The sequence below is a fragment of the Sorex fumeus genome, unplaced genomic scaffold, assembly GCF_029834395.1.
Source record: "Sorex fumeus unplaced genomic scaffold, SorFum_2.1 ptg000013l, whole genome shotgun sequence".
Classification (NCBI taxonomy): domain Eukaryota; kingdom Metazoa; phylum Chordata; class Mammalia; order Eulipotyphla; family Soricidae; genus Sorex; species Sorex fumeus.
In genome coordinates, this window is record NW_026606070.1 from 5534480 (window position 1) to 5562142 (window position 27663).

At 49.7% G+C, this 27663-nt stretch overlaps 1 protein-coding gene across 1 annotated transcript in view; it reads right to left on the minus strand.

The window, feature by feature from the left end:
* The window catches only part of GPAT3 (glycerol-3-phosphate acyltransferase 3), a 68778-nt gene that overhangs the window by 14998 nt on the left and 26117 nt on the right, over positions 1 to 27663 (minus strand). The window contains exons 3-6 of the mRNA XM_056111282.1: positions 7879 to 8140; positions 2285 to 2359; positions 1449 to 1538; positions 404 to 497 (exon numbers count right to left, since the gene is read on the minus strand). Coding sequence (XP_055967257.1) covers positions 404 to 497; positions 1449 to 1538; positions 2285 to 2359; positions 7879 to 8140 — 521 coding nt within the window. The remainder of the gene's footprint in view (positions 1 to 403; positions 498 to 1448; positions 1539 to 2284; positions 2360 to 7878; positions 8141 to 27663) is intronic.

Below are 27663 nucleotides of genomic sequence, written 5' to 3' on the forward strand. Positions count from 1 at the left end.
TGAGAAGCAAGGTGGAACCAGCTTTATAACGAACTGCCAAGTGCAAATGTGTCCACATTCCAGACAGCTGTAACTACCTTCAATGTAGTATCTGTGTTCCGGCTTTGGCTTCAGTTTGGAGAAGCCACATCCCACAGTGCGTGGGGCTGACTCCTGGCCTCTCACTTCCGGGCAGAGCCCCGGGGAGCCAGGTGGAGCCAGGGATCGAACCCGGGCCTCCCTGAGCAGAGTCCGTGCTCTCTCACAAACAGACGGTGGAACTTACAAAGCTACAGCCACTGCTTTTGGAGGTGGCTATGGATATGAAACTACGAGTTCATGCTGAAAGTTTCTCACACACACACACACACACACACACACACACACACACACACACCTCGAACTATCAATGTGCATCTCTTACCATTGCATAGCACCCATCCGTGGTCAAGATCAAAACGTCTATCGGGGAGGTGTGGTTGGCCACGCAAATGCCTCCCTTCTGGGGTCGGTACTGCCTGCAATTACAAACAATCGTCAATACCGAGGCCGGAAGAACAACACAGCAGGACCCACCTGTTTCATTTCTCTTAATTTTTTTTTCCCAGGCTGGAGCTCAACCCCAGGGCCTCAAACACATGAGGCAGAAGCTTGTCCCACCTGCACTGGGACATGGCCTCAAAATCAAAAGCAAAGTCAGAACATAGACATTGTGTCAAGGTAGTTAAAAAAAATAAATAAGTAAAATGATTCAATTTGAACTTGGCTGCTCATTATCTCTACCAGTCCCCTTAAAATGATAATTTTTGAAAAACAGATTTACAGAAAAGTAAGGTAGAAAGGATTAGAATTCCTTTCCATTTTCGGGAAACTCCCCCTCACTCCTTTCACCCTCGGAGGAAGCAGGAAGCAAGACGCCCGGGGACTCTGGGGATCAAGGGGCCCAGCGCAGGACCCAGGCTCGCGAGTGAGTCCTTCCATGCTACGACCCCTGCTCTGTTCGCCCCATTCCCAAACTGCGACAAGGCCCTTCAGACTCTGACTCACGAGCCTGACGTCACCTCACCTGCCAGCTGGGGTGACTGTGACTCCCTCAAGGGGCAGCCCGAGACCACGGGCAGTGATGAAGTGTCGCCTGTTTACTAGGACACCTCCACATGTCCATGTTGCTCTTCAGAGGCGTTTTTATTCGCCTGTCTCTGGGGCACCTGACGGGGCTCCTGGCTCTGTGCTCTGGAATCCCTCCTGAAGGGGCTCAAGGGGCTCCACGAGGCTGGGCATGAAGCCCGGACTGGCACCTTGCCTGCGGGCCCACCCCCTTGGCCCCAGGAGCAAACACGTTGCGTGTCTTTCATGGGCGAGACCGTCGGCGTGGGGCATGGGCACACCGCAGGGTTCTCCTGCCACACTCCCTCCCACCCACCCACCCCCTGCCCATCCAGAGGCAGGTGCCTGGGGCTGGCGCTCACTTGTTGTGGTAGTGGATGGTGCCCGAGAGGGCGCGCACGCAGATCCGGCAGCACGTCAGGTGCACCAGCTCACTCAGCCGGTCTTTGAGCCTGTGGGAGAGAGAAGACGGGTCAAGGCCCGGTCCTGGGCCGTCCCGGGAATGAAGCACCCAGGGGCTCCTTCCCAGCGGCTCACACTGCATCCCGGGCCTGGCTCTCGCCTCGGGAAAGGCACTGAGAGCAAAGCTCACGGCAGGGGGCCTCCAGACCATCAGACCGTGAGATGCTCGGGGACCAGCAGGGTCAACTCTGGACCAACAGAGCCCAGAGTCTCTTTGGTCCTGGCTGGACGGACCTGAGGGTACTGAGACTCTCTAGCTTTGCTCTAAGTGTTTCTCCCTTCCTTTCCCACTTTTCATCTCTCTCTCTCTCTCTCTCTCTCTCTCTCTCTCTCTCTGTTTTTTTTTTTAATTTGCTTTTTGGGTCACACCCGGCGATGCTCAGAGGTTAAGTTCTGGCTCTGTACTCAGGCATTATTATTCCTGGCGGTGCTGACAGGACAGTATGGGATGCCTGGGATCGAACCCAGGTCGGCCGCATGCAAGGCAAACACCCTCCCCGCTGTGCTATCGCTCAGGCCCCTCTTCATCCCTTTATTGCTCTTTGACAAAGTAAGTTCCTCTGACTTAGAGGGAAGTATGAGAGATACGTGAAGACGAAGTGAGCAGAATTTGGAAACTGTGCGTGGAGGCCATAAATGTGATACGTTACACAGGAATCAAATATTCTCTCTGGGAGCATCACTCAGAAAAGGGGTGACCCCAGGTAAGGGTGGGGGTGGGGAGGCATGATGTTACCTGCTGTCTGGCAGCTGCCCGACCAGCGTGGTTCCTATGACCAACAAACTGATCCCAATGGAAGCCAAGGTAACCCTGGAAAAAAAAAAGAATTTTTAGATAGTAAAGCAAAGGTTAATTGCACCAGAGGTGGGAAATAAGAGTCTAAAGGTTCAGGGATGGGGCCGCCAAGGAGAAATCTAGGGACAGGGGTGGAGGACGTGGGCACCGCGGTGGTGGGTACAGGAATAACATGTGCCTACAGCAGCAAAAGGCGAAAGATAAATGCGATCTGAAGAGAAACGGGCTGGAGCGATAGCACAGTGGGAAGGGCTTTTGCCTTGTATGCAGCCGACCCAGGTTCGATTCCTCCATCCCTCTCTGAGAGCCCGGTGAGCTACCGAGAGTATCTTGCCCACACGGCAAAGCCTGGCAAGCTCCCTTTGGCTTATTCAATATGCCAAAACCAGTAACAACAAGTCTCACAAGCACCCCACTTGGTTTTCTCCACTTTTTAATAATGGGGAAAATTAAAAAAATTTGTTTTTTTGTTTGGTTTTGATTTGGGGGCTACACCTGGCAGTGTTCAGGACTTATTCCTGCATTAAGGAATCACTCCTGGCAGACTCGGGGGACCATATGGAAATGCCAGGGATCAAACTCAGCTGGACCGCATGCAAAGCAAGAATTGACCAGCTGTATTATCGCTCCAGCACTGGAAAATCAGAGTTTTATCAAAGTAGTTTCAAAGTTCTAGCCAATAGCAAGAGGCTGCCGGTTGATGGTTTTTCACAGTAAGACCAGCAAGGTCTATCACCACGTGGGCATCCCATAATGCTGTTCACTCTGCCGTGTTCACAGAACACAGAACTCAGCAAACAAGATCCCAGCAACTCCAGTCACCACTCAGGAATGACGGCGTGCTTTCTCATTTTCAGAAAGTGCTCTTAAGGGGCTGGAGCAATAGCACAGCGGGTAGGGCATTTGCCTTGCACGCGGCCGACTTGGGTTCGAATCCCAGCATCCCATATGGTCCCCTGAGCACCGACAGGAGTGATTCCTGAGTGCAAAGCCAGGAGTAACCCCTGAGCATCGCCGGGCGTGACCCAAAAAGCAAAAAAAAGAAAAAGAAAAAAGAAAGTGCTCTTAATATATGTCGAAATCAACTCAAAAGGAGAGAGCTATTTTCATAAATAGAATTACTCAAAAAGAAAAAGTAAAGTTTTAAAAGTCTTTTAAAATAAAGGAAACTTCCTCATACACCTTGTCAGGGCATTACATCTTGTTGGGCTTGGTTTAACGTTTGGTCGGAAATTGGTGGCTTTTCATTGGTGACAACTTTCAATAACAGTTTTGACCACTTTAAAATTGTTCCTGGGGGCTGGAGCCACAGCACAGCGGGGAGGGCATTTGCCTTGCATTCAGCGGACCCAGGTTCGATTCCCAGCATCCCATATGGTCCCCCAAGCACTGCCAGGAGTAATTCCTGTGTGCAGAGCCAGGAGTAACCCCTGTGCATCGCCAGGTGTGACCCCCCCCCCAAAAAAAAAGAGATTGTTTCTGAAATAATTTGAAGGTCGTGTTCTGATTTCTTAAGATTTTTTTATTGGTCACCAATTCAATAACTAGATCATTATTTAGTCCTATACAACAACCACACAAAGGCCTTAAACTCATGTTGTGAGGGGATGTAGCTCAGTAGCAGAGGGAGCACAGGCCTTGCATGTGTGAGGCCCAGGGTTCAATTCCGGGCATGGCACACATTCATACATTCACACAGACGCACTGTAGCACTGTCCTTCCGTTGTTCATCTATTTGCTTGAGCAGGCCCAGTAATGTCTCCATTGTGAGACTTGTTACTGTGTTTGGCATATCAAATACGTCACAAGTAGCTTGCTGGGCTCTCCGAGAGGGGTGGGGGATCGAACCTGGCTCAGCCAGGCCAGCCACGCACAAGGCAAACACCCTACCCGCTGTGCTATCGCTCCAGCCCCACACAGACACAACTTTGAAAATAAATATTGTCTCACCGTGTTGCTCTAAAAAGAATCACTTGTTCCTATCCATTAAATCAGAGATGGTTGTACTTTAATATTCAACAATCAGACTCAAAACTATCAATAATTTTTATTTGCTAGAGTAACAGGCCAGGAAATTCTGTTTTCCAGTCAAGTGAGCCACTTCTCATGTGACACAAATTTTCACTGTCAATCCATCTTACTGAGAGACTTGACACATGCAATTCACCCATTTCAAGTGTACAATTCAATGGCTTGGGGAACATTCAGAGTCGCATAAGCACGACCATCAAGTGGGATACAATCTAAAGGCTCGCTTCGGGAGCCAGAAAGAGAACTCAACGGACTGAGCTCATATTCTACATGCTGGAGGCTCAGGTCTGATCCCTGGCACCGTATGGTCCCCTGAACACAGGAGTGACCCCTGGGCAGAGGCAGAAGTAGCCCCCAAGCACTGTCAGATGTGGTCCCCAACAACCATCACCCCAAAATAGCTATTAAGAATCATTTAACAAAGCAATTCTCTCATATTAAACTGTTTACTCTTGAGGGGGAGCCTGATCTGCCCTTCAGGACTCTTTTCTGTCATGTCTGTCATTCCTCAAGCTACAACTACATACGAGAGGGACCGGAGCGATAGCACAGCGGGTAGAGCATTTGCCTTGCACACAGCCAACCGGCTTCTACCTCCACATCCCACATGGTCCCCCGAGCACCTCTAGGAGTAATTCCTTCCTGAGTGCAGAGCCAGGAGTGACCCCCAAAACAAAACCAAAACTAGACAAGAGAATCATGAAACCATCCAGCGGGCCCCCCAGCCTGGTGAAAGCTCACCCCCCCGGGAGAGCAGCTCAGGTACGTGGGCTGAGGAGTCCTCGTTCCTTCCTCAGGGGCCAAATGACAACTTTTTTGAAAAGTTTATATTTGTATATAATAGATAGGATGCACGTGAAGTGAAATATACATACTTAATCCTTATGAATGATAAAAGAGTAAGTGGAAGCTCTGAATAAATAAGATTCTAATCATCGAGACCTCAAATTCTGCCTTCCTGGATACCATGGATGACCGCGTGCGTGGACCCCACTCTGGGATCTCCAAACGAAGAGCCGACAGAGGCGTCTTTGACAGCCTGAACTTCGCATGGCGGTCACGGCTAAAACCATCATCCAAAGAGATGGGTCAGAGAAATAGTGTGGCAGGTAGGGCGTTGGCCTTGCACACTGCCGACCCAGGTTCCATCCCCAGCAACCCCTACAGCATCCCCCCAAGCTCCGCCAAGACTGATCCCTGAGCCCAGAGCCAGAAGTAAGTCCTAGGCACTGCCAGGCATGGCCAGAAATTAAAACGAGAGAGAGAGAGAGAGAGAGAGAGAGAGAGAGAGAGAGAGAGTCAGAGAGAGGAAGTCTGGGTCACTATTTCCCAAAGTGGAGGCCATTACCATCCTGGGGTGCACTGGAATAGCCCAGGAGGTGTGGGGGGGGGGGGGGGAGTAGTCGTAGCCTTGGGTGCAGTTGCTGGGCGGGAAGGCACATTCTCCCTATAATTATTCTCTTTCAAAGCGTAGATTTCCAGGGAGCTCCTGAGTAATTCTTTTTCTGAAAGGAGGGCAGGAGGCCAAAGGAGCCTGGAAGCCTCTCGTCTAGACTCCGGGAACACGAGCAGGAGCAAAGAGAAGAGCTTCTTAGAAATGTGTGCTTGCCCATCTTTAAGCAATCTTGTCCTTTGCAATAAATCTACAAGCGGCCAGCAGGGCCACCCTGGGGACCCGCAACGCGGCTTCAGCGCCTGCGCCAATTCCCATTGGCTGGTAGCAACTGCCTGAAGAGCGACACTGAGAGCACGCCAAGGCTGCGACCAGGGCAGTGAGGCCAGTGGCAGCTGTGATCTGGGCCCAGGCCCCCTCGTGCCACCACCATGCTGGCCAGACTGTGACTGCTGGCAGCTCCTCCCACGGGCTGTCACCTCTCCCACACCATGGCTGCTGGGAACGGGACTCACGTCAGCAGAAAGGTGCGATTTTAAAAATCATCCAGAATCAATGCGACTTCCTCAGACACCTTGTTATGTTGCTAAAACGCATTGCACTTGGTTTAATGCTTGTTGAAACTTGATGAACTTTCATGGGCAACAACTTTCTACCACATTTTTTTTTTTTTTTGCTTTTTGGGTCACACCTGGATTACTCCAGGCTCATGCACTCAGGAATTACTCCTAGCAGTCCTTGGGGGACCATATGGGATGCTAGAAATCAAACCCGGGTCGGCCAAGTGCAAGGCAAACACCTTACCCTCTGTGCTAACTCTCCATCCCCAGGTATTTATGTTTTGAAGACTTTTGTCTAATGACAAGAATTTCTTGGTGCCCAAACAAATATTTCTCCTATTGTTATTTGGTTTGAGTACCTGTGTATTCAATATCTAGTTTAGTAGGCGGAATTTTCCAGAAACTTCTGTGTATTCTTGCCTGATTCCTTTACCTCCTACCCACTAAAGCAGCTGCGCTGATTTTACTGTTTATTTTATGTCTATATTGATAACAAGGTTGTTTTTGAAATGATTTGAAGGTCTTGTTCGGTTTCATTAAGGTGCCAAGTCAGTCACTGAGTCAGCAAGTAGGTCATGGTTCAATCCTCTACACCAGTTCTGCGAAGGCTTTACACTCTTATCTTGATAACCTCTCAGTCTCTGTATTGCAAACCATAATGCCCAAAAGTAGAGAGAGAGTATGGGGGATAATTGTCTGCCATAGAGGCAGAGGGAGGGTTGGAAAGGAGGAGGGGTATACTGGGGACAGTGGTGGTGGGGAATGTGCACTGGTGGAGGGATGGGTGTTTGATCATGGTATGACTAAAACACAGACATGAAAGCTTTGTAACTGTATCTCACGGTGATTCAATAAAAATAAACAAAAACTAAAAAAATAATAAACTCTTATTTTGAGGGGATGCAGTTCAGTGGAACAATAGAGGTCTTGCATGCATAGTGCCCCAGGTTCAATCCCTAGCTTTGCAAACACCTGTGCGCGAGCACATGCACACACACACACACACACACACACACACACACACACACACGTTTAAAATTGAAAAATGATGTCTGGCCGTGTCCCCCTAAAGAGAAGCGTGTTTCCTCATCAGGTGGCACCACACTTAGACCCAGAAACCAAGCCCACGGCGGGGGAAGTTTGGTAAGAAGAGTGATTGATCCTAACGGAAATGGGCAGAACAAGGTCACTCTTCCCAGCAGTCCTTTCCAACCTCAACGTCTACTCTCAGGAAACGTTTTCCCGCCTGGTGTCACCACCGTGAGCAAAGCTGGTTTGGTGGGCAGGGAGCCCGGCGGGGGGTGGGGGAGGGGTCTGTAAGTCCTCTCTCTCCTTCTTCTGTTTTATTCCCTTTTTCTATGCTTCTCCAGGCATCAACAACAACGGGGAGGGCCAGAGGAGATGGAAGTGGGTCCTGTGCGCTGGGAACGCACTTTCCCTGGAGACGAAAGGCAAAGGGGGTCCCACTTCCAGGGGCTCACAACAGCGGTGCCCCTCGGGAGCGGGTAGGAACGCTCACCCGGGATTAAACCCCGCGCCCAGCACCCTACCTGAGCGGGAGGAGGATGCAGTAGCGCACCACGACGCCCAGCACCCACACCAGCGTGAGCCGCAGGCTGATGTACTGGAAGTTGATGTTGGTCCTCGTGAGGAGGTTCCAGGACACGAGCTCCTCTGAGGAGAAGCGCTGGGTCACCTCGTCTTCCACGATGGCTTCCAGCCCCTTCTTGGAGAAAAAGAAGACGTCGGACAGCTCAAAGTCCCTTCCGCTCAGTCCCTTCTCCATGGGCGACTCATCTCGTTGGATGATACCTTGGGAGAAGGGAACAAGCATCGAGACATGAGAAAGGCCTCGGGTCACAACAACGGACGGGTATGACTCTGTACAGAAGACAGCAAGTAAGTAGAGGAAGCGGTTCAATGTCACGTGGGCCCGGGCTGCCCTTTCCACCGGGCACCTTTCAGGAACAGAAGCCACTGTGGCAGGCAGGGGGTGACGTCACTAGGCGGCACCATGCAGACGAGGAACCTGGGCCCTCACGAACTCTCCTGTGTCCAACCCCCTCCACACCCCCAGCGACACGACATACGGAAGGACACACTCCCCAAGAACAGATTGAGAGAATAAATAGCAATACTCCTACTGCACTGGAGCACTGTCCTCCCGTTGTTCATCGATTTGCTCGAGCAGCCACCAGTAACGTCTCACAACAAATTGTGAGACTTGTTGTTACTGTGTTTGGCATAGCGAATACATCACGGGGAGCTTGCCAGGCTCTGCCGTGCGGGCGTGATACTCTCGGTAGCTTGCCGGGCTCTCTGAGAGGGGCGAAGGAATCGAACCCAGGTCAGCCACATGCAAGGCAAATGCCCTACCAAGTGTGCTATCACTCCTACATAAAAAAAAAAAAAGAACAGGTTGAGAGTGTGTAAAAGCCGACTTGTTCCCCCCTTATCCAAAGCAGAGGGGAAAGTGAGGGAGGTGAATTAGTATATTCTAATAACTTGAAAAGGGGAAACACAGGGCTGGAGAGGTAGCACAGCATGTAAGGTGCTTGCCTTTCTTGCTCAAGGCCCATTCAGGTTCGATCCTGGGCACTGCATGGGATCCTCTGTGACTGCCAGGAGTGATACCTGAGCACAGAGCCAGGGTAAGTCATGAGCACTCCCTGGTATGCCCCCAAAGGAAAAAAAAAAAACTAAAACTAAAATTCTAGGGAAAAAAAGTGATTACTGACACGGCTTTAAAAAACGAAAAGAAAAATTCATGAACAGAATTCATAGAAGAAACCTAGTAAATGACAAATTTACAATAAAGAAATGGAAAAAGGATAAAACTGTCCTCTTTGGACCGGAGCGATAGTACAGTGGGTAGGGAGTGTGGCTTGCCGGGTTCAACCCCCAGCATCCCATATGGTCCCCCGAGCCAGACGAGGGGTGATTCCTGAGCACAGAGCCAGGAGAAATCCCTGAGCATTATCAGGTGTGACCAAAAAAACTGAAAAATAAATAAATAAATAAATAAATATAGTTAAAGAGCCTCAAATTGGGCCAGAGCTTAATACAGTGGGAAGGGTATTTGCCTTGCACACAGCCAACCTGGGTTCGATTCCCGGCATCCCAGAGGGTCCCCCAAGCACCACCTGGAGTGATTCCTGAGTGCAGAGCCAGGAGTAATCCCTGAGCATTGCTGGGTGTGACACCCCACCCCCGCAAAAAAAGAGCCTCAAATCATCATTTTTTTTTTTTGCCTGCGACTATATGGTCGTGAGTTCGAATCACAGAGAGCACCGGCGCCAAGCACAACGCTGAGAACTCTGCTGTTTGGACTCATCTGTGCATGATCCCCAACACCACAGGGGTGGATGAGCATCAGACACAGGGTGCCACCCCCACGGCGCATAAGCTTTAAAAGATGTGTGATGTGAGCGCCACAGCCAGGAAATTGCGCGTATCTACCCCAAAACACCAGCTGGGTGAACAGCACAACCAGGACCGGGACCCTCAAGGGAGAGTGTGAGCCGTGGGGGCCCAAGCGCCAACCCCACAACTCGGGGGGTAGGGGACAGCCTCAATGAGCACCATGGACAGGGCGGGCACGAGTCTCACCGCTGCAGAACATTCCCAGCAGCTGTGAAGGGAAGGGAGCCAAAGAGAGAACGGGAGGAAGGAAAAGAAATGACCCAGATGCTCCGGTCCTCGGTGTGGGCGTGAGTGTGGCAGCAACTTTCTCCCAGATCGGTTTGCACAGACTGAAAGCGTCTCTGATGCGTCAACAGCTCCCACGCTGCGAATTCACCGAAGGAAAATAATCACCAAGGAAGGCAATGGTATTTGTGCCTGATTTTCCGCGATAACTGATTCAGATGACTGAGATATCATATACCATTAGGAGATGTTTGGGGGAGGAAATGGGATCAAGAGGGCTGGAGCGATAGTACAGCGGGTAGGGTGTTTGTTTGCCTTGCATGTGGCCGACCCGGGTTCTATTCCCAGCATCCCATATGGTCCCCTGAGCACCGCCAGGAGTAATTCCTGAGTGCAGAGCCAGGAGGAACCCCTGAGCACTGCCGGGTGTGACCCAAAAGGGAAAAAAAAAAATCAGTCGATACTAATAGCTTGATCTACCTACAAAATGCATCTATCTACACAGAGGGAAATGTTAGGGGGAATACGAGTGGTTATCTCTGGGCTATGTGATTATTTTCTTCTTTAAACTGTCACCATATTTTCCACAGGAGAAAAAACTTCAAGGTGTTTTAAGATGCACAATTATTTGTAAATTTTTAAAGGAACAACTGCCACCCAATTGCCCTAAATAAGAGTAATAGATAAGACGATCTCCAAAGGATGAAGAGTAGCCAGAATGTGACTCCCCAGTGGTCTTTTGGGGTGTCCGAAAAATCTTCCCCTGTTGGAACCAGCTTACTTCTTCATGAAAAAATTGAGATGCTGAGCTCACAGGACTGCGGCTTGTGTTTTGTGTGTGGGAGATGCCTGACATGGTCTCTGAGCTGTTGAGTGGCCCCTGAGCACCACGGGGGATGCACCGGCTCCGCCCACACCCCCCAAAAAATATTAAGGGGTTGGAGCAATAGCACAGTTGGTAGGGTGTTTTATCTTGCACTCAACCAACCGGGGTTCAATCCCCAGCATCCCATATGGTTCCCAGAGCACCGCCAGGAGTAATTCCTGAGTGCAGAGCCAGGAGGAACCCCTGAGCATTGCCCAGTGTGATCCCTCCCCCCAAAAATATTAAAAGTTAAAAGAACTTTGATTTCTCTCCTAGCCAGCTTGCTAGGAAATCAGTAAGTGGAGAATGGTGTGTCCTGTGAAGAAATTGCATGTGTCCCCATGGAAGGAGCAATGCTTTATGGGGGCGGGAAGGAGTGGCAGGAGAACGTACTGAGTAGGAAAAAGGGATCTGAGAGCAACGGAGCGACTGTGAGTAACAGCCAAGTCACTGGACTCGGTGTCTTCCTTGATTAAGATGGGCGGGACAGGGGGACGTGGGGGAGCACCACACCCAGCAGTGCTCAGGGGCTATTTCTAGCTCTGTGATCGGAAGTGATGCCTGCCAGAGTTCGGGAGACCATCCGTGGTGTCGGGGATCTTAGCCAGGGCCAATGCTGCCAAGACAGTCACACGCGGTGGAACCGCCTTCCCTCCCTCGGTCTCTCCAGCCCCGAGAACTATTTAGTTCCCTTGAGAACCTAAAGTTTTGTAAATTTAGTTTTGATGATTTTTGTTCGTCCCTACATGCAGACTTGATACCAAACACACTCTCCTCTAAGGAAAGTTTTTTTGAGCATTTTTAACGGTTTATTCATAACAAACAATACAAAATAAATTATTTTCATTCTGCTTTGGTACAGGGGTTGAGGTTCGGGATGGAAACATCCAAAAATATGTGGTGGGGAGGTGTAATGGGGGGCGGGATTGGTGTTCAAATATTAAATGTAATCAAATATTGTGTACTACTTTATAAAAATAAAATTGAATAAAAAAAAAAAAGAATCCGTGAAAACCACCAGAGAGATAGTGGCAGGGATGTGCCTTGCATGTGGCCAGCCTAGGTTCTATCCCCAACACTTCCATGAGTGATTCCTGAGTGCAGCAAGGAGTGATTCCTAAGCATCACCAGGTATGGACACCTCTCCAGCACCCCCAGAAGGAAAACCCTAAGAAAGGGAATTCTGCCCGAGGGATTAGTTTTATCCCTGGCACCCAATGTCATCTCCTAAACACCACCAGGAGTGGATACCCTGAGCACAGAGCCCAGGAGTGAGCCCTGAGCACTTCCGGTGTGTTACAAAACCCCCTCCAGCTCTTGGTTGAGTCAACGCAGAGCAGCTGACTTAACCCAAGGCACTGCCATGATTCAGCACTGCAAGAGCTTCGTTATTTAGCCCAAATAGAGATGTGTCTTTTGCGTCTAGATTGGGAAGGAAAAACAAGATTAGGCAAATCTCTGAATGAAATGCACTGGAGACAAGTGTCCAAAAATAACCTTGCTCAGGGAAAGCAGAGATCAGGGAGCAAGTTCAAGTTGCCTCACGGTATGGAACCGAGCCAGGAGAGACTGAAGTGTCACCAGAGCAAGGCCCCCAGCCTCTCACACACTTGGCAGACAACATGTTCACTTCTCCCCGGCCAACTTGACTCTGAGCAAGTCACATAAAACTGAGGCCAGATTTATATCTTCATTAATTTATGTGGGTAACTGCAATACTGCTAAGTAACAAGGAGTTAATTTCCCCAACAGAGCACAGAAAAAAATTACATGAAAATGTCAGGGGTTTGGGAGCACAGAGGTGAAGGCGTTTGCCTGGCATGTGGCAGACCAAGATTTGATCCCCAGCCTTGCATATGGCCCCCTGAGACCCAGTGGGAGTGATCCCTGAGCACAGAGACGAGAGCATTGCCAGGTGTGGTCCCCTTCCAGAAAAAAAAAAAAGGAAAAAAAAAAACCTTCTCCTTTTGTTTTGGGGTCACACCTTTTGATGCTCAGGAATTACTCCTGATGGTGCTTAGGGGCTGGTAGCACAGCGGTAGGGCGTTTGCCTTGCACGCAGCCAGCCTGGCCGAGCTGGGTTCGATTCCTCTGCCCCTCTCGGAGAGTCTGGCAAGTTACTGAGAGTATTCAATATGCCAAACACAGTAACAAGAAGTCTCACAATGGAGACGTTACTGGGCCCGCTCGAGCAAATCGATGAACAACGGGAGGACACTGTTTGTTTGACAGTGTTTGTTTGGTGCTTAGGGGACAATATGGGATGGTGGGGATCAAACCCAGGTCGGCTGCATGCAAGGCAAGGGTCCTACCCACTGTACTATCTCTCTGCACCCCCCCAAATACTTAAAAATAAATAAATAAAATTGGCCAAGACTATGGCAAGACAAGCCACCCCAGGTGGGAATAGGTTTCGTGCCTTGGCCTGTTTCCCCTGGTGGCTCAGTGGCCACCATCCTCCAAAGGCCATGGGACAGTCAGGTTTGGGCCCAAGACCCCCAAGTTGCCGCCCACAAATGAACTCTCTGGCTCCTGATCAAACTACTTAATGGCCATGATCCCAGAGACTCAGAAACAAATCTCAAAACCCAGCGGCTTTGGGGAGAAATAGGGTACCGGCACCAGGCCACCCCAGGTGGGAATAGGTTTTGTACGTTGGCCTGTTCCCCCCACCCCGGTGGCTCGGTTGCTGCCATCCCCCAGAGGCCACTGGAGAGTGAGGTTTGGGCCCACAATGACAAGACACACGGGGCCTCACGGGATGGGGGTGAGGCCCTCTCTTCCCCGCCCCATCAAGACCCCAAGTTGCCACCCACGAATGGCCTCTCTGGCTCCTGATCAAGCTGCTTAACAGCCATGATCCCAGAAACTCAGAAACAAATCTCGGAACCCAACAGATTTTGGCAGAAATCCCTCCAGATTTAATTGTTAAAAGTTTGGAATTCCAAAATTGTGTGGCCACTATTGCGGCCACGCGACATGATATGTTATTCATAATCAGCAATAGAAAACAAATTGTCTACTGTTGCCTTTTCGGCAGATCTGAGTGTTGGGGTAAAATCCCAAATAATAATGGTGGGCCTGGTGTTGAAATATTGAATGTGATCAAAGTAGAGAGAGAGTAATGTGGAAGCCATCTGTCCCACAGGTAGGGGGAGGGTGTGGGATGGAGGTTATACATGGGGTTTTGGTGGTGGAAAATGTGCACTGGTGAAGGGACAGGTGTTTCATCATTGTATGACCGAGATTTGGCTGGAGCGATAGCACAGCGGGTAGGGCGTTCGCCTTACAAGCGGCCAACATGGCCGACCCGAGTTCGATTCCTCCGCCCCTCTCGGAGAGCCCGGCAAGCTACCGAGAGTATTCGATATGCCAGACACAGTAACAACAAAGTCTCCAGTGGAGACGTTACTGGGCCCGCTCGAGCAAATCAACGATCAACGGGAGGGCCTTTACCTTTACCTTTACCTATGACCGAGATTTAAACCTGAAAGCTTTGTAACTTCTCTCATGGTGATTCAATAATTAAATTTATAAAAAGAAAGAAAAAAAAAGTGAGATGGAGTTCATGCCCAATTCAATCAGCCTAATCAATGGCTGAATAAATAACAATACTCCTACATTTAAAAAAAAGGGAAAAAAAGACTATGGCAAGCAACAAAAGAGTAAGACTCAATGACTAAGCATTTGAAATAACGTTTAGTTTTACTGTAATCTGAAAAACACACATTAAAACCACAGAGCAATATTGCTTCATACCCAAGAAACTTGATTTGAAATGTTTAATTTGACCAAAAAAAAATCAAAAAATCATATGGGGAAGATATGAAGCAATGATATAATTAGTGCAGCCACTTGATTTGTAGATATTCATGTCCAAGGATCGGAGAGATAGTTCAAATGGTAAACACAAGCCAAGCATGTATATGGCCCCAAGTTCAATCCTTAGCCTCACCAAAATAAGAAAATAAAAGATATTCATGAGACCCAAGACACAAAACAATTCCACTCCCCTGTATAGCTCAGAAAGTTTTTTTCTAGTAATTTCAAACATACAGAAAAACTGCATCATTAGGTCACATTATCAGGATTCACTCATTGTCAATATTGCATCATGTGATTTTATACTTCTATCTCTAGTATAAATAAATTTTTGTGAACCTCAAAAAAAAAGTGCAGACATTCTGCCTTTAACCCCTAAATATTTCACCATAGAGTTTCTTAGCAAAATCAAGAAAGCTGACATTACTGTTGACATTACTGCCACTTAAATATCTAATCTATAAGCCTTCCTCAAAAGTTGACAACTGTACAGCTGATAAAGTACTTGGTTTGCATGTGGCCATCCTGGGTTCAATCCCCACTGCTCCATATGGTGTCCTGACCCTGACCAGGAGTGGTCTCTGAGCCCTGAGCCAGGAGTAGGTCCTACGCACCACCGGGTAATGGCTCCCAAAACACCCAAACAAAACAATTACCTTCAAAATTTGATCACTGCGTCAAATAACCTTTTCAGCATAGGTTTCTGATCCTGGCTTCAACTCAAGCTGGCACATCACCTTCACAATGATCTCTTTCTGTATCGTTTCCTGTGATACAAAAAGCTTGGGACTGGAGTAATTGCCTTGCATGTGGTCAACCCGGGTTCGATTCCCGGCATCCCATAGGATTCCCCGAGTACCACCAGGAGTAATTCCTGAGTGCAGAGCCAGGAGTAAGCCCAGAGCACCACCTGGTGTGGCCCAAAATTCAAAAACAAAAAGAGGGGGGAAAAAGGGAGGGGAGGAAAGCTTCCCTCCTCAGACTCTTTGTTTTTCAAGACACTGGTCCTTTTTCCCAAGGCACACCATGAGGGGAGATGCTCAAGGGATGAAGGGCGGCTCTGCATGCTGCAGCTCTGGGCTCCATCCCCAGCCCCACAGTTTCCCCAAGAAACCCCTGAGCACAGCAGGAATGGCCCCCAAGCACCACCAGGCCTGGTTTCAAAACCGAATCGAAGTTTTCAGAGTAGATTTTATTTCTAGAACATCTCTTCGTCTCTTCTCTTGGGTTAATCTGCCGTTTCCTCTCGAACGGCTGTAGACAGCACATGAACAGGAGCTATGGAAGTGAGGTGACACCCAGGGCCATTTGCAACCCAAAGACCCTGGAGATGTTCAACATCACTGCGTGGTCTAAGGTGGTCCCTAAGGGTAGGGGTAATAGTATGGCAGGTAGGGTGCTTGCCTTGCACGCGGCTGAACTGGGTTCCATCCCGGGCATCCCATATGGTCCCCCAAGCACCACCAGGAGTAACTCCTGAGTGTAGAGCCAGGAGTAACGCCTGAGCATTAAAAAGCTACATAATCAACGTGCACAAATAGAAATCAGAATGACATTTCGCCAGGGCCAGAGCTAGTTCAAAGAGCAGAGCATATGAGAAGCCTGGCATCATCTGATCCCTGGCACATGGTTCCCTGAGCACCTCCAGGAGTGACCTCTGAGCACAGAGCTGGGGGTAGCCCCAGGCACCACCGAGTTGGGCCAAAAGCAAATACAAAAAGGATATTTCAGGCAGGAACCGTAGTACAGCTGGGAGGGCATTTGCCTTGCATTGGCTGACCCAGATTCAACTCTTGGCATCCCAGATGGACCCCGAGCACTGCCAGGAGTGAGCCCTGAGTACAGAGCCAGGAGTAAGCCTTGAGCATTGCCAGTTGTGGCGCAAAAGCAAAAATAAAACAAAACAAAAAAGATATTTGACCACACTGATGGCAAGAATAAAACAGAAGAATTCACTGAAATTATCACGATCACGATCACGACCATCCTGTTATTCATTGATTGCCTCGAGCATGCCCCAGTAACGTCTCCTTCATCCTAGCCCTGAGATTTTTAAGAAAGTGCCATATTCACGGCTCTTTAGGAGAATGAGACCCATCATTGTTACTGGTATTTGGCATATTGGGTACGCCATGGGGAGTTTGCCAGACTCTGCCTTGTGGGCAGGTTACATTCGGTAGCCTGCAGTTATATTTTGTATTAAATCTAGTCTATTAAAGGAGACACTAAATAAATAGCTGCAGAGAGAGGGGGAGAGATTAACTCACATTTAATTTGCCAAAAACGGAAGGAACAAACAACTCAGAACAGTATTGGAAGGTGTCATGGTAGATCTTGAATATTGGAAGACAATGCCACGTATGTGTGGAGAAAGTATCAACATAGACTTAAACAGTAAAATCAGAGTAGCTGCTTCAGTAGGTAGGGGGTGAAGGAGTCAGGCAAGAATCCACAGAAGTTTCTGGAAAATCCCACCTACTAAACTAGATGCTGAGTACACATATACTCAAGCCAAATAATAATAGGTGAAATACGTGTTTGGGCACCAAGAAATTCTCATTATTAGACAAAAGTCTTCAAAATATAAATACCTATCAGATTTAACGAGCATGACCATAATTCTGAGACCAGTTTTTCTTGTCAATAAAGCAACCCAGTCATTCATCATTTAATGCTGATCCTTCAGAATCACCCACAGATCTTAAATGGGAAAACTTTGGTTCCAGGGCTGGAGCGATAGCACAGCGGTAGGGCATTTGCCTTGCACGCAGCCAACATGGCCGACCCGAGTTCGATTCCTCCGCCCCTCTCGGAGAGCCCAGCAAGCTACCGAGAGTATCTCGCCCGCACAGCAGAGCCTGGCAAGCTCCCTGTGACGTATTCGATATGCCAGACACAGTAACAACGAAGTCTCCAATGGAGACGTTACTGGGCCCGCTCGAGCAAATCGATGATCAACAGGAGGGCCTTTACCTTTACCTTACCTTTACCTATTTCAAGTCAGAATTGAATCGAGTCTCTCCTATCACAAGTCAGCTTTAAAAAGAAAAAGATTAAAAAAAAAAAAAAGTAAAGTCGTAAATACGTGAACTTTGTTCTTACACCGAATACTCTGGCCAACCAGACATGGTCTGTGCATGAATGAAAGCAAAATTAGAACAACAGTTTCTATCAAACGCAAGAAATAAATTGCACAAGCTGCCCTGTGCCCCTGTTGCTTGCATCAAGATACTGGCACACAAGTAATGCCACTGTGAAAGGCCTGTTTGAAAAAATAATAATAATAATAATAATAATAGTAAAAAAAAGTAAAGGCCCTCCCGTTGATCATCGATTTGCTCGAGCGGGCCCAGTAACGTCTCCATTTTATATATTTATATATATATATGTACATATATATATATGTATGCAGAACCATCTCAAGCACAATTAACTACAAATTAGTTGAGTCAACTCTTGAAATAACTGCCCGTGTATAAATCACCTTCATTTTTCTAACCTCTAGGTACAAAGTCTTTCCCGACCCAGCTATGAAGCAATGGGGCGGAGAGGCAAAACTTGCTTTCTAGGCCAGCAACTGGGGACATCGTGGCCCACCTCAGACCAAAGTCGATCTAATACGCTGATAGGCAGAAGTTGATCCCTGATCTACCTTAGGCCAGATTCCAAAAGTCAGAAGCCCAGAGTTCAAAACACTTTCTCTCCTAGAAAGTTCAAGAAACAAGTGCCTTACCTTGCCCTAGCTCTCCAATCCTCGCCTAGCAACTTGTAAGCATGCGACACAGGTCTGAGGAGACCGCTCAACCTGCTGCGGTTCCTGCTGCTTCACTCTGAAAGTCCTGGGTTCGATCCTCAGCCCCGCATCTCCAGGAGTGACCCCAAAGATTGAGAGCCAAGCACTGCCAGGTGTGGCCCCCCAAACCCAAAAATTTAAACCAAGATAAATATAAGCTGTTAACTCCAGTTAGCTGTTTCCCCTTCCTGTGTATAGCATCCCCCAGACTGACCCCTCATGGCGGGGGATGGGGGTACACCTTCTCTCTACCCCCCTCTGCCTGCCTCTGGCCACCACCAATCAGTTCTGGCTCTGAGTTACGCATCCCCCTCCATGGAAGAGGCATCTGCCTTTCTCTGTCTGACTCATTTCTCTGAGCATAAAATGGAAGGGGTGGGGGTACTATTTTTTTTCTTTTTGGGTCACACCTTGCGATGCTCAGGGGTTACTCCTGGTTTGTGCACTCAGGAATTAGTCCTGGCAGTGTTCAGGGGACCATATGGGATGCTGGGAATCGAACCTTGGTCGGCCTCATGCAAGGCAAATGCCCTACTCGCTGAGCTATTGCTCCAGCCCCTCTTTTTCGCTTTTTTGTTGAATCACTGTGAAATGGATCCTTACAGCCATCTTATACTATTATAAGCAGTACAAAATAAATGATCTAGCATCTGCCGGTGGGGCAGGCTTGAACGGAGGTGGGAAACTTCTAAATAATGGTGATGGGAAGGTGTCATGCTGGTGGGATTGGTGCTGGAACACTGAATGTAATCAATCATTGTGAACAACTTTATCAAAATGAAAATTAAAAATTAAACAAAACAAAACAAACACAAGAAATCTTCCAGAGCCTGGAGCACACCTGATCTCCACTGGGTTAAGTTTCTGCCCTTCCTCCAATAAGCTCAAGCAAAGGCACCCCAGGCCCGGTCAGCTCGTGGGGCCCAGTTTGCTGGCTCAGTTGCAGTGATCCAGGGAGCGAGTCTGTCCTAGGACCACTCGGACATCAGCAGAGCCGTGTCCTGCCAGAGCCTTGTTCCAGTCGCATCCTGGAGAATGACGGCTAAGAGAATGATGACCCATGGAGCGTGCAGAGGCTTTCCAGTTTGTTCTGTTTTGTTTATTTATTTATTTATTTATTTTATGTAGGAGTACTGCTATTTATTCAGCCGCTGATTAGCTGATTGTTCTGGCTGCCGAGAGACATTCTAAAACCCAACCCTTCCTAGGGACCGCAGTGACAGCACCACGACGGGCAGGGCACATGCCTTGCATATGGCCGACTCCGGTGCCATCTCGTAGGGTTCCGCAACCCCGCCAGGAGTGAGCCGGAGTGCAGCAGAGCCAGAAGAAAGCCCTGAGCTCAGCAGGGTGTGGCCCCAAAACAAACCAAACCCCAACCCTTCCACCTTCATTAACCTGCACCACCGTCACCCCCAGCGTGGGCAGGAAACAGCCTCTGTCTCTGCGGCCTGTCAGCTGCCCGTGGTCGATTACTCAAGGTCTGAGTCCAGGTTCACTGGTGCAGAGAGACTGACCATGGAGCTAATGAATAAGGTTAAGTCTCGGGGCCCTCATCTGCCTGGCTCCTTCCCGTATTCCTAACCCGGGAGATGTGCGGGGGCGGGGGAAGCAGGGCCGGGGTGGGGGGTCCTTTAGCTTTTTCATCTTTGCTGATTGCACAATGCCTGTTCCTCCCTCTCCTTGCGTATTCTCTGATACCCATGCTGCTCCTCTGCCGGAACCCTGGGCAGGGTGCTCACTGTAAGAAAGATCACGAGCATCAAAGGCTATACACAACGTCACGCTCTGGGATTCCGCAACGCCGACTGGCACCACCAGCTCGGCCATGGGTGTGGCAGACCACATTTGGGCTCACATTTCGGGGACGCGAGTCACTGAAAATGAGGATGTTCTCTGGCTAGGGCAGGCCTGTGCCAACATCACTGCAGGGCAGGAAGAGGAAGGGATGTGCCCGACACGTCTCAAGACACCAACTTAATAAACAAACACTTACCACACTGGGGGAAAAGAGGAACTCAGAACACCCGCGGCTCACAAAGACGTGTGCTGCTGTCACCCCAAGAGAGAAACGCTCCTGGTGATGCACAGTCAAAGCCCGCACGGCTCGCCCCTGAGTTATCCTGGGGCCACGTCCGGCAGTACCCAGCCTACGCTAGAAATCCGGAGACGTCAGCTCCAAATCACTGAATGCCACAGTGTAGCTCACCCCCCCCCCCCCCCCACCAGGGAAACACACTCAGAACTCACGTTCACTGGCAGTTTGTCAAAAGCCACATTAACCACCACCTGTCTGGAGGGGAGAAGGGATGTGCCAAACCCAGTTCTCAGGAGCTTTTCCCACTCTGTGCTCGGGGGTTCCTCTGGGCAGTGCTCGAGGGACCATGTGAAGAGGCTCGAACCCGGACCTCTTGCATTGAGCTCTGGCCCTGCCCCCAACACGTTTCCTATCTGACCGCAGTATTGAATAATACGTCCTGTAACCCATCCGCCCCTGCACGGCAGGTCAAACACAGCCCACAGTCTAGGGGGTCTCTAACTTGTTTGGCTCATCACCCCCTTCACAGGAAAAAAAAAAATTCACAACGCTCAGTGGCCCCCTGGAAGTCAACCTTCTTCACACAAACAAACAACCAAATAACGTACCCCCAGCCGCGCCCAGGATACTGCCCTTCCCTGGGTCATTCCTTGGCTGATTCTTTCCACATTCACCCTGCCTGGGAAGCACCCCACCCTCCCCATCACAAAGCTGCTGACATGCCTCGAGTTTCCTACTATGAATGGTCCCAGTTCTAAGAAACTTCTTAGAATATGTGTTACTTTTGCATCACTGTAAAGACCAAATGTTGCAGTCCGACAATCTTTCGGAACCACCGTGTTCTCAGTTTACTTCCTAATCTCCTTTCTGGTTTTCTGTGGTAGGGGCGGGAGCGCTACACCAGTGGTGTTCAGGGGGTCCTCAGGGGATCCTCCTGGCTCTCGATCAGGGGACCATGTGCAGTGCCAGGGAACAAATGTGGGTCACCTACCAACGAGGCAGCAAGTGCCATGTCTCTTATACTATCTCTCCAGCCCCTTATCTTAATCTCTATCCCTTTGTCCTTTTATTTCCTTTAAAGAATGAGCTCTTTCATTCTTTAAAGAATAAATTCATTCTTTAAAGAATGGATTTATCAGCAATCCCCCCACCCCACCCATGCATAAATCATGATAATGATATGGGTTGTGAAGGAATTCCAGAAACCACTACCCAGAACTGATTTCTTTAGTAGCCTTCGCTGGGCTAATGCATTCTCCCAAAGAACTTGCACTTATTGGGGGGGTGGGGGGGGGGGGAGTCAGGAATGGAGAGACCCTACAATGAAAAGGTAAATCCCCACCAGGAATGATCCATGAGCAGAGTCAGAACTAGACCCTGAGTACAGCCAGATACGGGCCCCAAACAAACAAACAAACAACCAGCAGTAACAACAATGGCCTGGCCCAGTTTCCTGATCATATTTTGCTGACAAGTTATTTCTAACATAACTCTGACCTCAATTTCCACTGGGCTTGGAAATCTTTGGGGCGGGGGTGGGTGTTTGGGGATTTTTTTGGGGGGAAGGGGTTGTTCTGTTGTGGGTCACACATAGCGATGCTTGGGGGTTACTCCTGGCTCTGCACACAGGAATTGGTCCTGGAAGTGCTTAGGGAACCATATGGGATGCCGGGGATTGAATCCATGTCAGCCGTGTGCAAGGCACGTGCCCTCCCCGCTGCACTATGGCTCTGGTCCCCTGCCTGGAAACCTTTCTTTGGTGGATGCACAGAAACACTGGATAATGTCCTCCTTCGCATTAGCAACCAACTTTAATGTGAGTCATTCCTGGATTCCTTTTTCACGTTTTTTTCCTTTCCTTTTGGGTTACACCCAGCGATGCTCAGGGGTTACTCCTGTCTCTGCACTCAGGAATTACTCCTGGCAGTGCTCAGGGAACCATATGGGATGCTGGGGATGGAACCTGGCTCAGCTGTGTGTGCAAGGCAAACGCCCTACCTGCTGTGCTATCAGTCCAGCCCCAATTCCTGGATTTCTTCTAAATCCACTGATCAACCTTGGTCTCATTTACCAACATATCAGCCCTTCTTATCTTCCTCGTGACCATCCTTATCAATTATAAACTGGGCTACAGGTGGCTTGTGTTCTCCGGCACAGTGTGTCACGTTTGGGACCTCAATGACCTCATCTCACTCTTTTAGTCACCACATTCCTGTGCTTTGTCCCCCTTCTATCAAGCAAACAGGCTCTGGGCTGTGCCCGAGACCACCCCCTCCCAGCTCTGCCCGGGGCTGCCTTAGCCTCACGGCTCGTGTGTTCACTGAGTCGTTTAGGGAACAGATTTCCCCTCTCTCTCTCTCTCTCTCTCTCTCTCTCTCTCTCTCTCACACACACACACACACACACACACACACACACACATACACACACACACTCTCTCTCCCACTCTCTCTCCCTCTCTTTTTCTCTCTCTCTCACACACACACAGTTCTCCCGCTCTCTCTCCCATACTCTCTCCCACTCTCTCTCTCTTTCTCTCTCTCTCTCTCTCACACACACACATACACACACACTCTCTCTCCCACTCTCTCTCCCTCTTTTTCTCTCTCACACACACAGTTCTCCCGCTCTCTCTCCCATACTCTCTCTCTCTCTCACACACACACACACATACACACACACTCTCTCTCTCTCCCACTCTCTCTCCCTCTTTTTCTCTCTCTCTCACACACACACACACTCTCCCGCTCTCTCTCCCATACTCTCTCCCACTCTCTCTCTTTCTCTCTCTCTCTCTCTCACACACACACACTCTCTCTCTCTCCCAGTCTCTCTCCCTCTCTTTTTCTCTCTCTCTCTCACACACACACACTCTCCCGCTCTCTCTCCCATACTCTCTCCCAGTCTCTCTTTCTCGCTCTCTCACTCTCTCTTGCTCTCTCTCTCTCTCTCTCTCTCTCTCTCTCTGTGATCATGTGTCCTCTGAGTGGCCTCCCTCACTATAACTCTTGTTTCTTCATTTTAGGGCCGTCACCAGCAGTGCTCAGGAGCTCAGGAGCTACTCCCATCTCAGTGCTCAGTGGCTGCACCCAGCAATGCCTGGGGACTGTGTGGTTCCAGGAATTGAACCTGGGGTTCCTACATGCGAAGCATGCACTCTAGTATGTTGAGCGATCTCCCTGGCAAATAAAACTCCTTCACACGTAAAATAAAATAAAAACGGCCAGGGAGAGAATTCAACAGGCTGAGCACGAGATTCCCCCAAAACAGCCTGGAAGAGAAAGTCCCTCCAGCACGGAGGCAGGAGCAGCCCCGCGATGCACCAGCACGGGTGGGTCAAACAACGTGACCAAGATCAAAACAGGGGCCAGGTTTTGTTCTGGGGGGACGGGCGCAATATTACAGTGAATAGGGCACTTGCCTTGCCTGAGGCTAAGCCGGGTTCGATCCCCGGCATCCCTGATGGTCCCCGGAGTCTGCCAGGAGCCATCCCTGAGAGCAGAGCCAGGAGTGAGCCCTGAGCACAGCAGGGTGTGACCCCCAACGCTAAAATAAATAGAAAAGAGGGGCTGGGGGGAGCCGGCGTGAGAGCAGCTCCCCCCACAAAGCCCTGGTTTGATGGCCCACAGCCTCTGTGATCAATCCCCGAAGCCCTGCCAAGAGTCACGCCTGAGCACTTGTCAGGTGTGGCGACCCCCCAAAAGCAAGGGCCAGGAGAGAGAACAAAGGCTCTCTCAGGTTTCGTTCCCAAATCCACCTGGTCCCCGGCAACACCTGGGCCTTTGCACTTGAAGCACTGGCCCAAAGGGTCGAGAACCAGCGCGAGGCCTCCAGACTCTCCAACACCACTTGGGAGCCCCGGCCCCGCAAAAAAAGAAAGGAAAAAAAAAAAGATTTAAAATTAAGTTAAAATAAGCGCACTCCCATTGCCAAATAAGCCGTTCCTTCTTTCCCCATTCCCGAATTCCTCCAGATCCTCCTCCACAAGTCTGATTCAACACTGGCACCACCACAAAAATACTGGGCCAGAGAGAGAATCCAGGGAAGGCTCCCGCCTCGTACTCAGTTTACCCTACTTCCTCCATCCCTGACTCCTCACTGGGTTCCTGAGCGCCACCAGCCATGATCTCTGAGCACAGAGCCAGGAGTAAGCCCTGAGCAATCGCCTTCCTCTGCCAACGAAAATAATTCAGTGGCCTTTTCCTCCTAGGTAAAGTGAGGATTAAGGAAACCTCCCCTGCCTCCACGACGGGGTGTGGGAGCCAGTGTTTGACAGATCGTGGCGTTATTATTGCCAGCCTATTATTATTATTGTCCCTAAGACAGAGACGGAATGGAGGGAGTTTGATTGACGGGGGCCGTGGGCTGTGCGATGAGTCACGGCCGAGGGGGGAGGCTGGTCTGGGGAACAATTCCAAAGGAACGAGTTGGAGTTTTAATTTGAGAGGAACCTGATGCAACGTTTGCTCCTCTCAACCAACCAGAATGCCAGAATGAGCATTTCTTTTTTTTTTTTTATGTAGGAGTACTGCTATTTATTCAGACACTGATTAGCTGATTGAATTGGGCATGAACTCCAACGAAGGAGCATTTCTTGACGGAAACAGGGGACGCGTGGCTCAGTAGACCCTATCGTCTTGCCCCAGTTTGGGGACTGGCACATTTCTCCTCGACTCACGGATTCAAACCCTAGTTCCGAGACGCGAACCGCCTCCTGCAAAATGATGAGGAAACTGGGACAACGGGTGTGAAATCAGGAACACCACAGACCATTAGTGATGGCAGGGAGAAGGCTCTAACGCCCGCTTTTTTCTAAGCGTGTTCCTTTTTTTTTTCCTTTTGGGTCACACCTGGCGATGCACAGGGGTTACTCCTGGCTCTCACTCAGGACTCACCCCTGGCGGTGCTCAAGGAACCACATGGGATGCCGGGAATCGAACCCGGGTCAGCCGCATGCAAGGCAAACGCCCTACCCTACCCAAACGCTGTGCTATCATTCCAACCCCCTAAGTGTTTCAAAAAAAATTTTTTTTTCACCAAAATATAGAGCACAGGGTATTCATCCGCTGTTACTATTACATTATTCATCCGCTGTTAGTATTACATAAAAAAAAAAATAGAACAAGGTGAAGCAATAGTACAGAGAGTAGGGCAGTTGCCTTGCACATGACCCACATGGGTTTGACCCCTGGCATCCCATATGGTCCCCCAAGCCTACCAGGTGTGATCCCTGAGTACAGAGCCAGGAGTAGCCCCTGAGCATCGCCAGGCCCCAAATTAAGAAAAGAATAAAGACAAATAATAAACAAAATAATAAACCCGCTATTCGGGTCTCCCAAAGAGGAATCGAAAGAGCTATGCTTGGACAGTGTTTGCGGCGAGCACTGCAGGGTGAAGAGGAGTAGCTTCTTCATTTTCACTCAAATGAGAAAAAGAATCCAGAGCTCCGACCTCCGTCGACGGTCAAGAATCAGGGACGCTGTCTTGTTTGCCAAGGCGTCGAAAATCAGATGGGCTGGACACGCAATGAGATTTGGAGACAATGGCTGGACTAGAGCCGTTACCGACTGGATTCCACGGGATGTCAAAAGACCGCGTGGCCGCCCACCTACAAGATGGTCAGACTTCTTCGTCAAGACCCTGAACGATCGGTTTGAGGCTCTTTATGTGCCTAGAACGAACAGATGCCACTGGGCTACACTAGCACGGGGAAGAATGGAGACATTACTGGTGCCCGCTAGAACAAATCGATGATTAACAGGAAGTCAAGTGATCAATAAACAAAAGCAATAGAGCGAGGGCAATAGTATAGCAGCTATGCACTTGCCGTGCATGCAGCTAATCTGGGTTCGATCCCTGACACCCCAGATGGTATCCCAAGCACCACCGGAAATCATCTCTGAGCACAGAACCATGAGTAAGCCCTGAGCTCTGCCAGGTGTGACCCTCCCGACCAAAACAAAACCAAACCTCAAAAGACACAATATTTTGTTTGATGAACAGGTTTCATGAACCCTCCAGTCGGTAGGCTTCTTCCCCCTGCCTTCTGGATAGCAGACCCAGGACTGCACTCATGTGAAACAAGTGCTCGGCTGTGACTACCTGTTTTCCTGGGTGGGGAGCTTAGTCCCAGCAATTGAGGGCTTCCAACGTTCTTTGGCCCCATCTTATCCAACTGCAGTTACAACCGTCCATTAGTTGAGCTGACCTCCAACTTCTCTTCCTTTCCTGCCTGAGCCACCCCTTCCTGCTTACTCACCGTGGGCCAGAGGTAAATGCTGTGTCATTTCTTTTCAGCAGTTTAGAGCCTCTAGCGGCAAGTACCTGGCCCGCTGTACAAGGGTGTCCAAAGACAGCACAGGGCAAGCGGAGCTTCAAGAGCCAACAGGGCCGGAGCGATAGCACAGTGGGGAGGGCGTTTGCCTGCATGTGGCCGACCCAGGTTCGATTCCCAGCATCCCATAGGGTCCCCTGAGCACCGCCAGGAGTGGTTCCTGAGTGCAGAGCCAGGAGTGACCCCTGAGCGTCGCAAGGTGTGGCCCAAAGAGCAAAAAAAGAAAAAAGAGCTGAGCACATGCTTTGCACGATGGCGGGCCAGGTTCTGCCCATCCCCCCCACTTTGCTGACCCCTGAACACAGTGGGAATATGAGGCTTGGTTTGATGGAAGATCCTGTTGCCTTGCTTCCGCCTCTCCTACGGGAAGCTCCTCCTCTTCACCCTGCAGTGCTCGCCGCAAACACTGTCGTTCAGAGCGGATCCTACACAGTGTCCATCTCTAAGCCACCACAAAAACACAGACAGGGGCCAGAGAGACAGCACAGTGGGCGAGGTACTCGCCTTGCGTGTGGCCAAAACTAACAAACAAACAACAAATACAGACATCACATTCTGCCCCTGCAAGGACCTACCCATCAGAAAATGAAAATAATTATACCGATGGGAGTGGTGGTGGTGGGGGTGGGGGGGTCAAGGGGTTCATGTTTACTCTCTACGAGTCCTGGTTCCCAAAGAAGGAAAGAAAAATGAGAAAGGGCAGAAGAGGGCTTTTGCCTCCCAGAAGACAGCTGGCCCTGTCAGAGGCACTGCTGGAGGTCACCAGGGCACTGGTGAATGCCAGGCAATGCACACGACTTCTCCCTATCACGAAGCACCCAGAAAGCCCTCCATA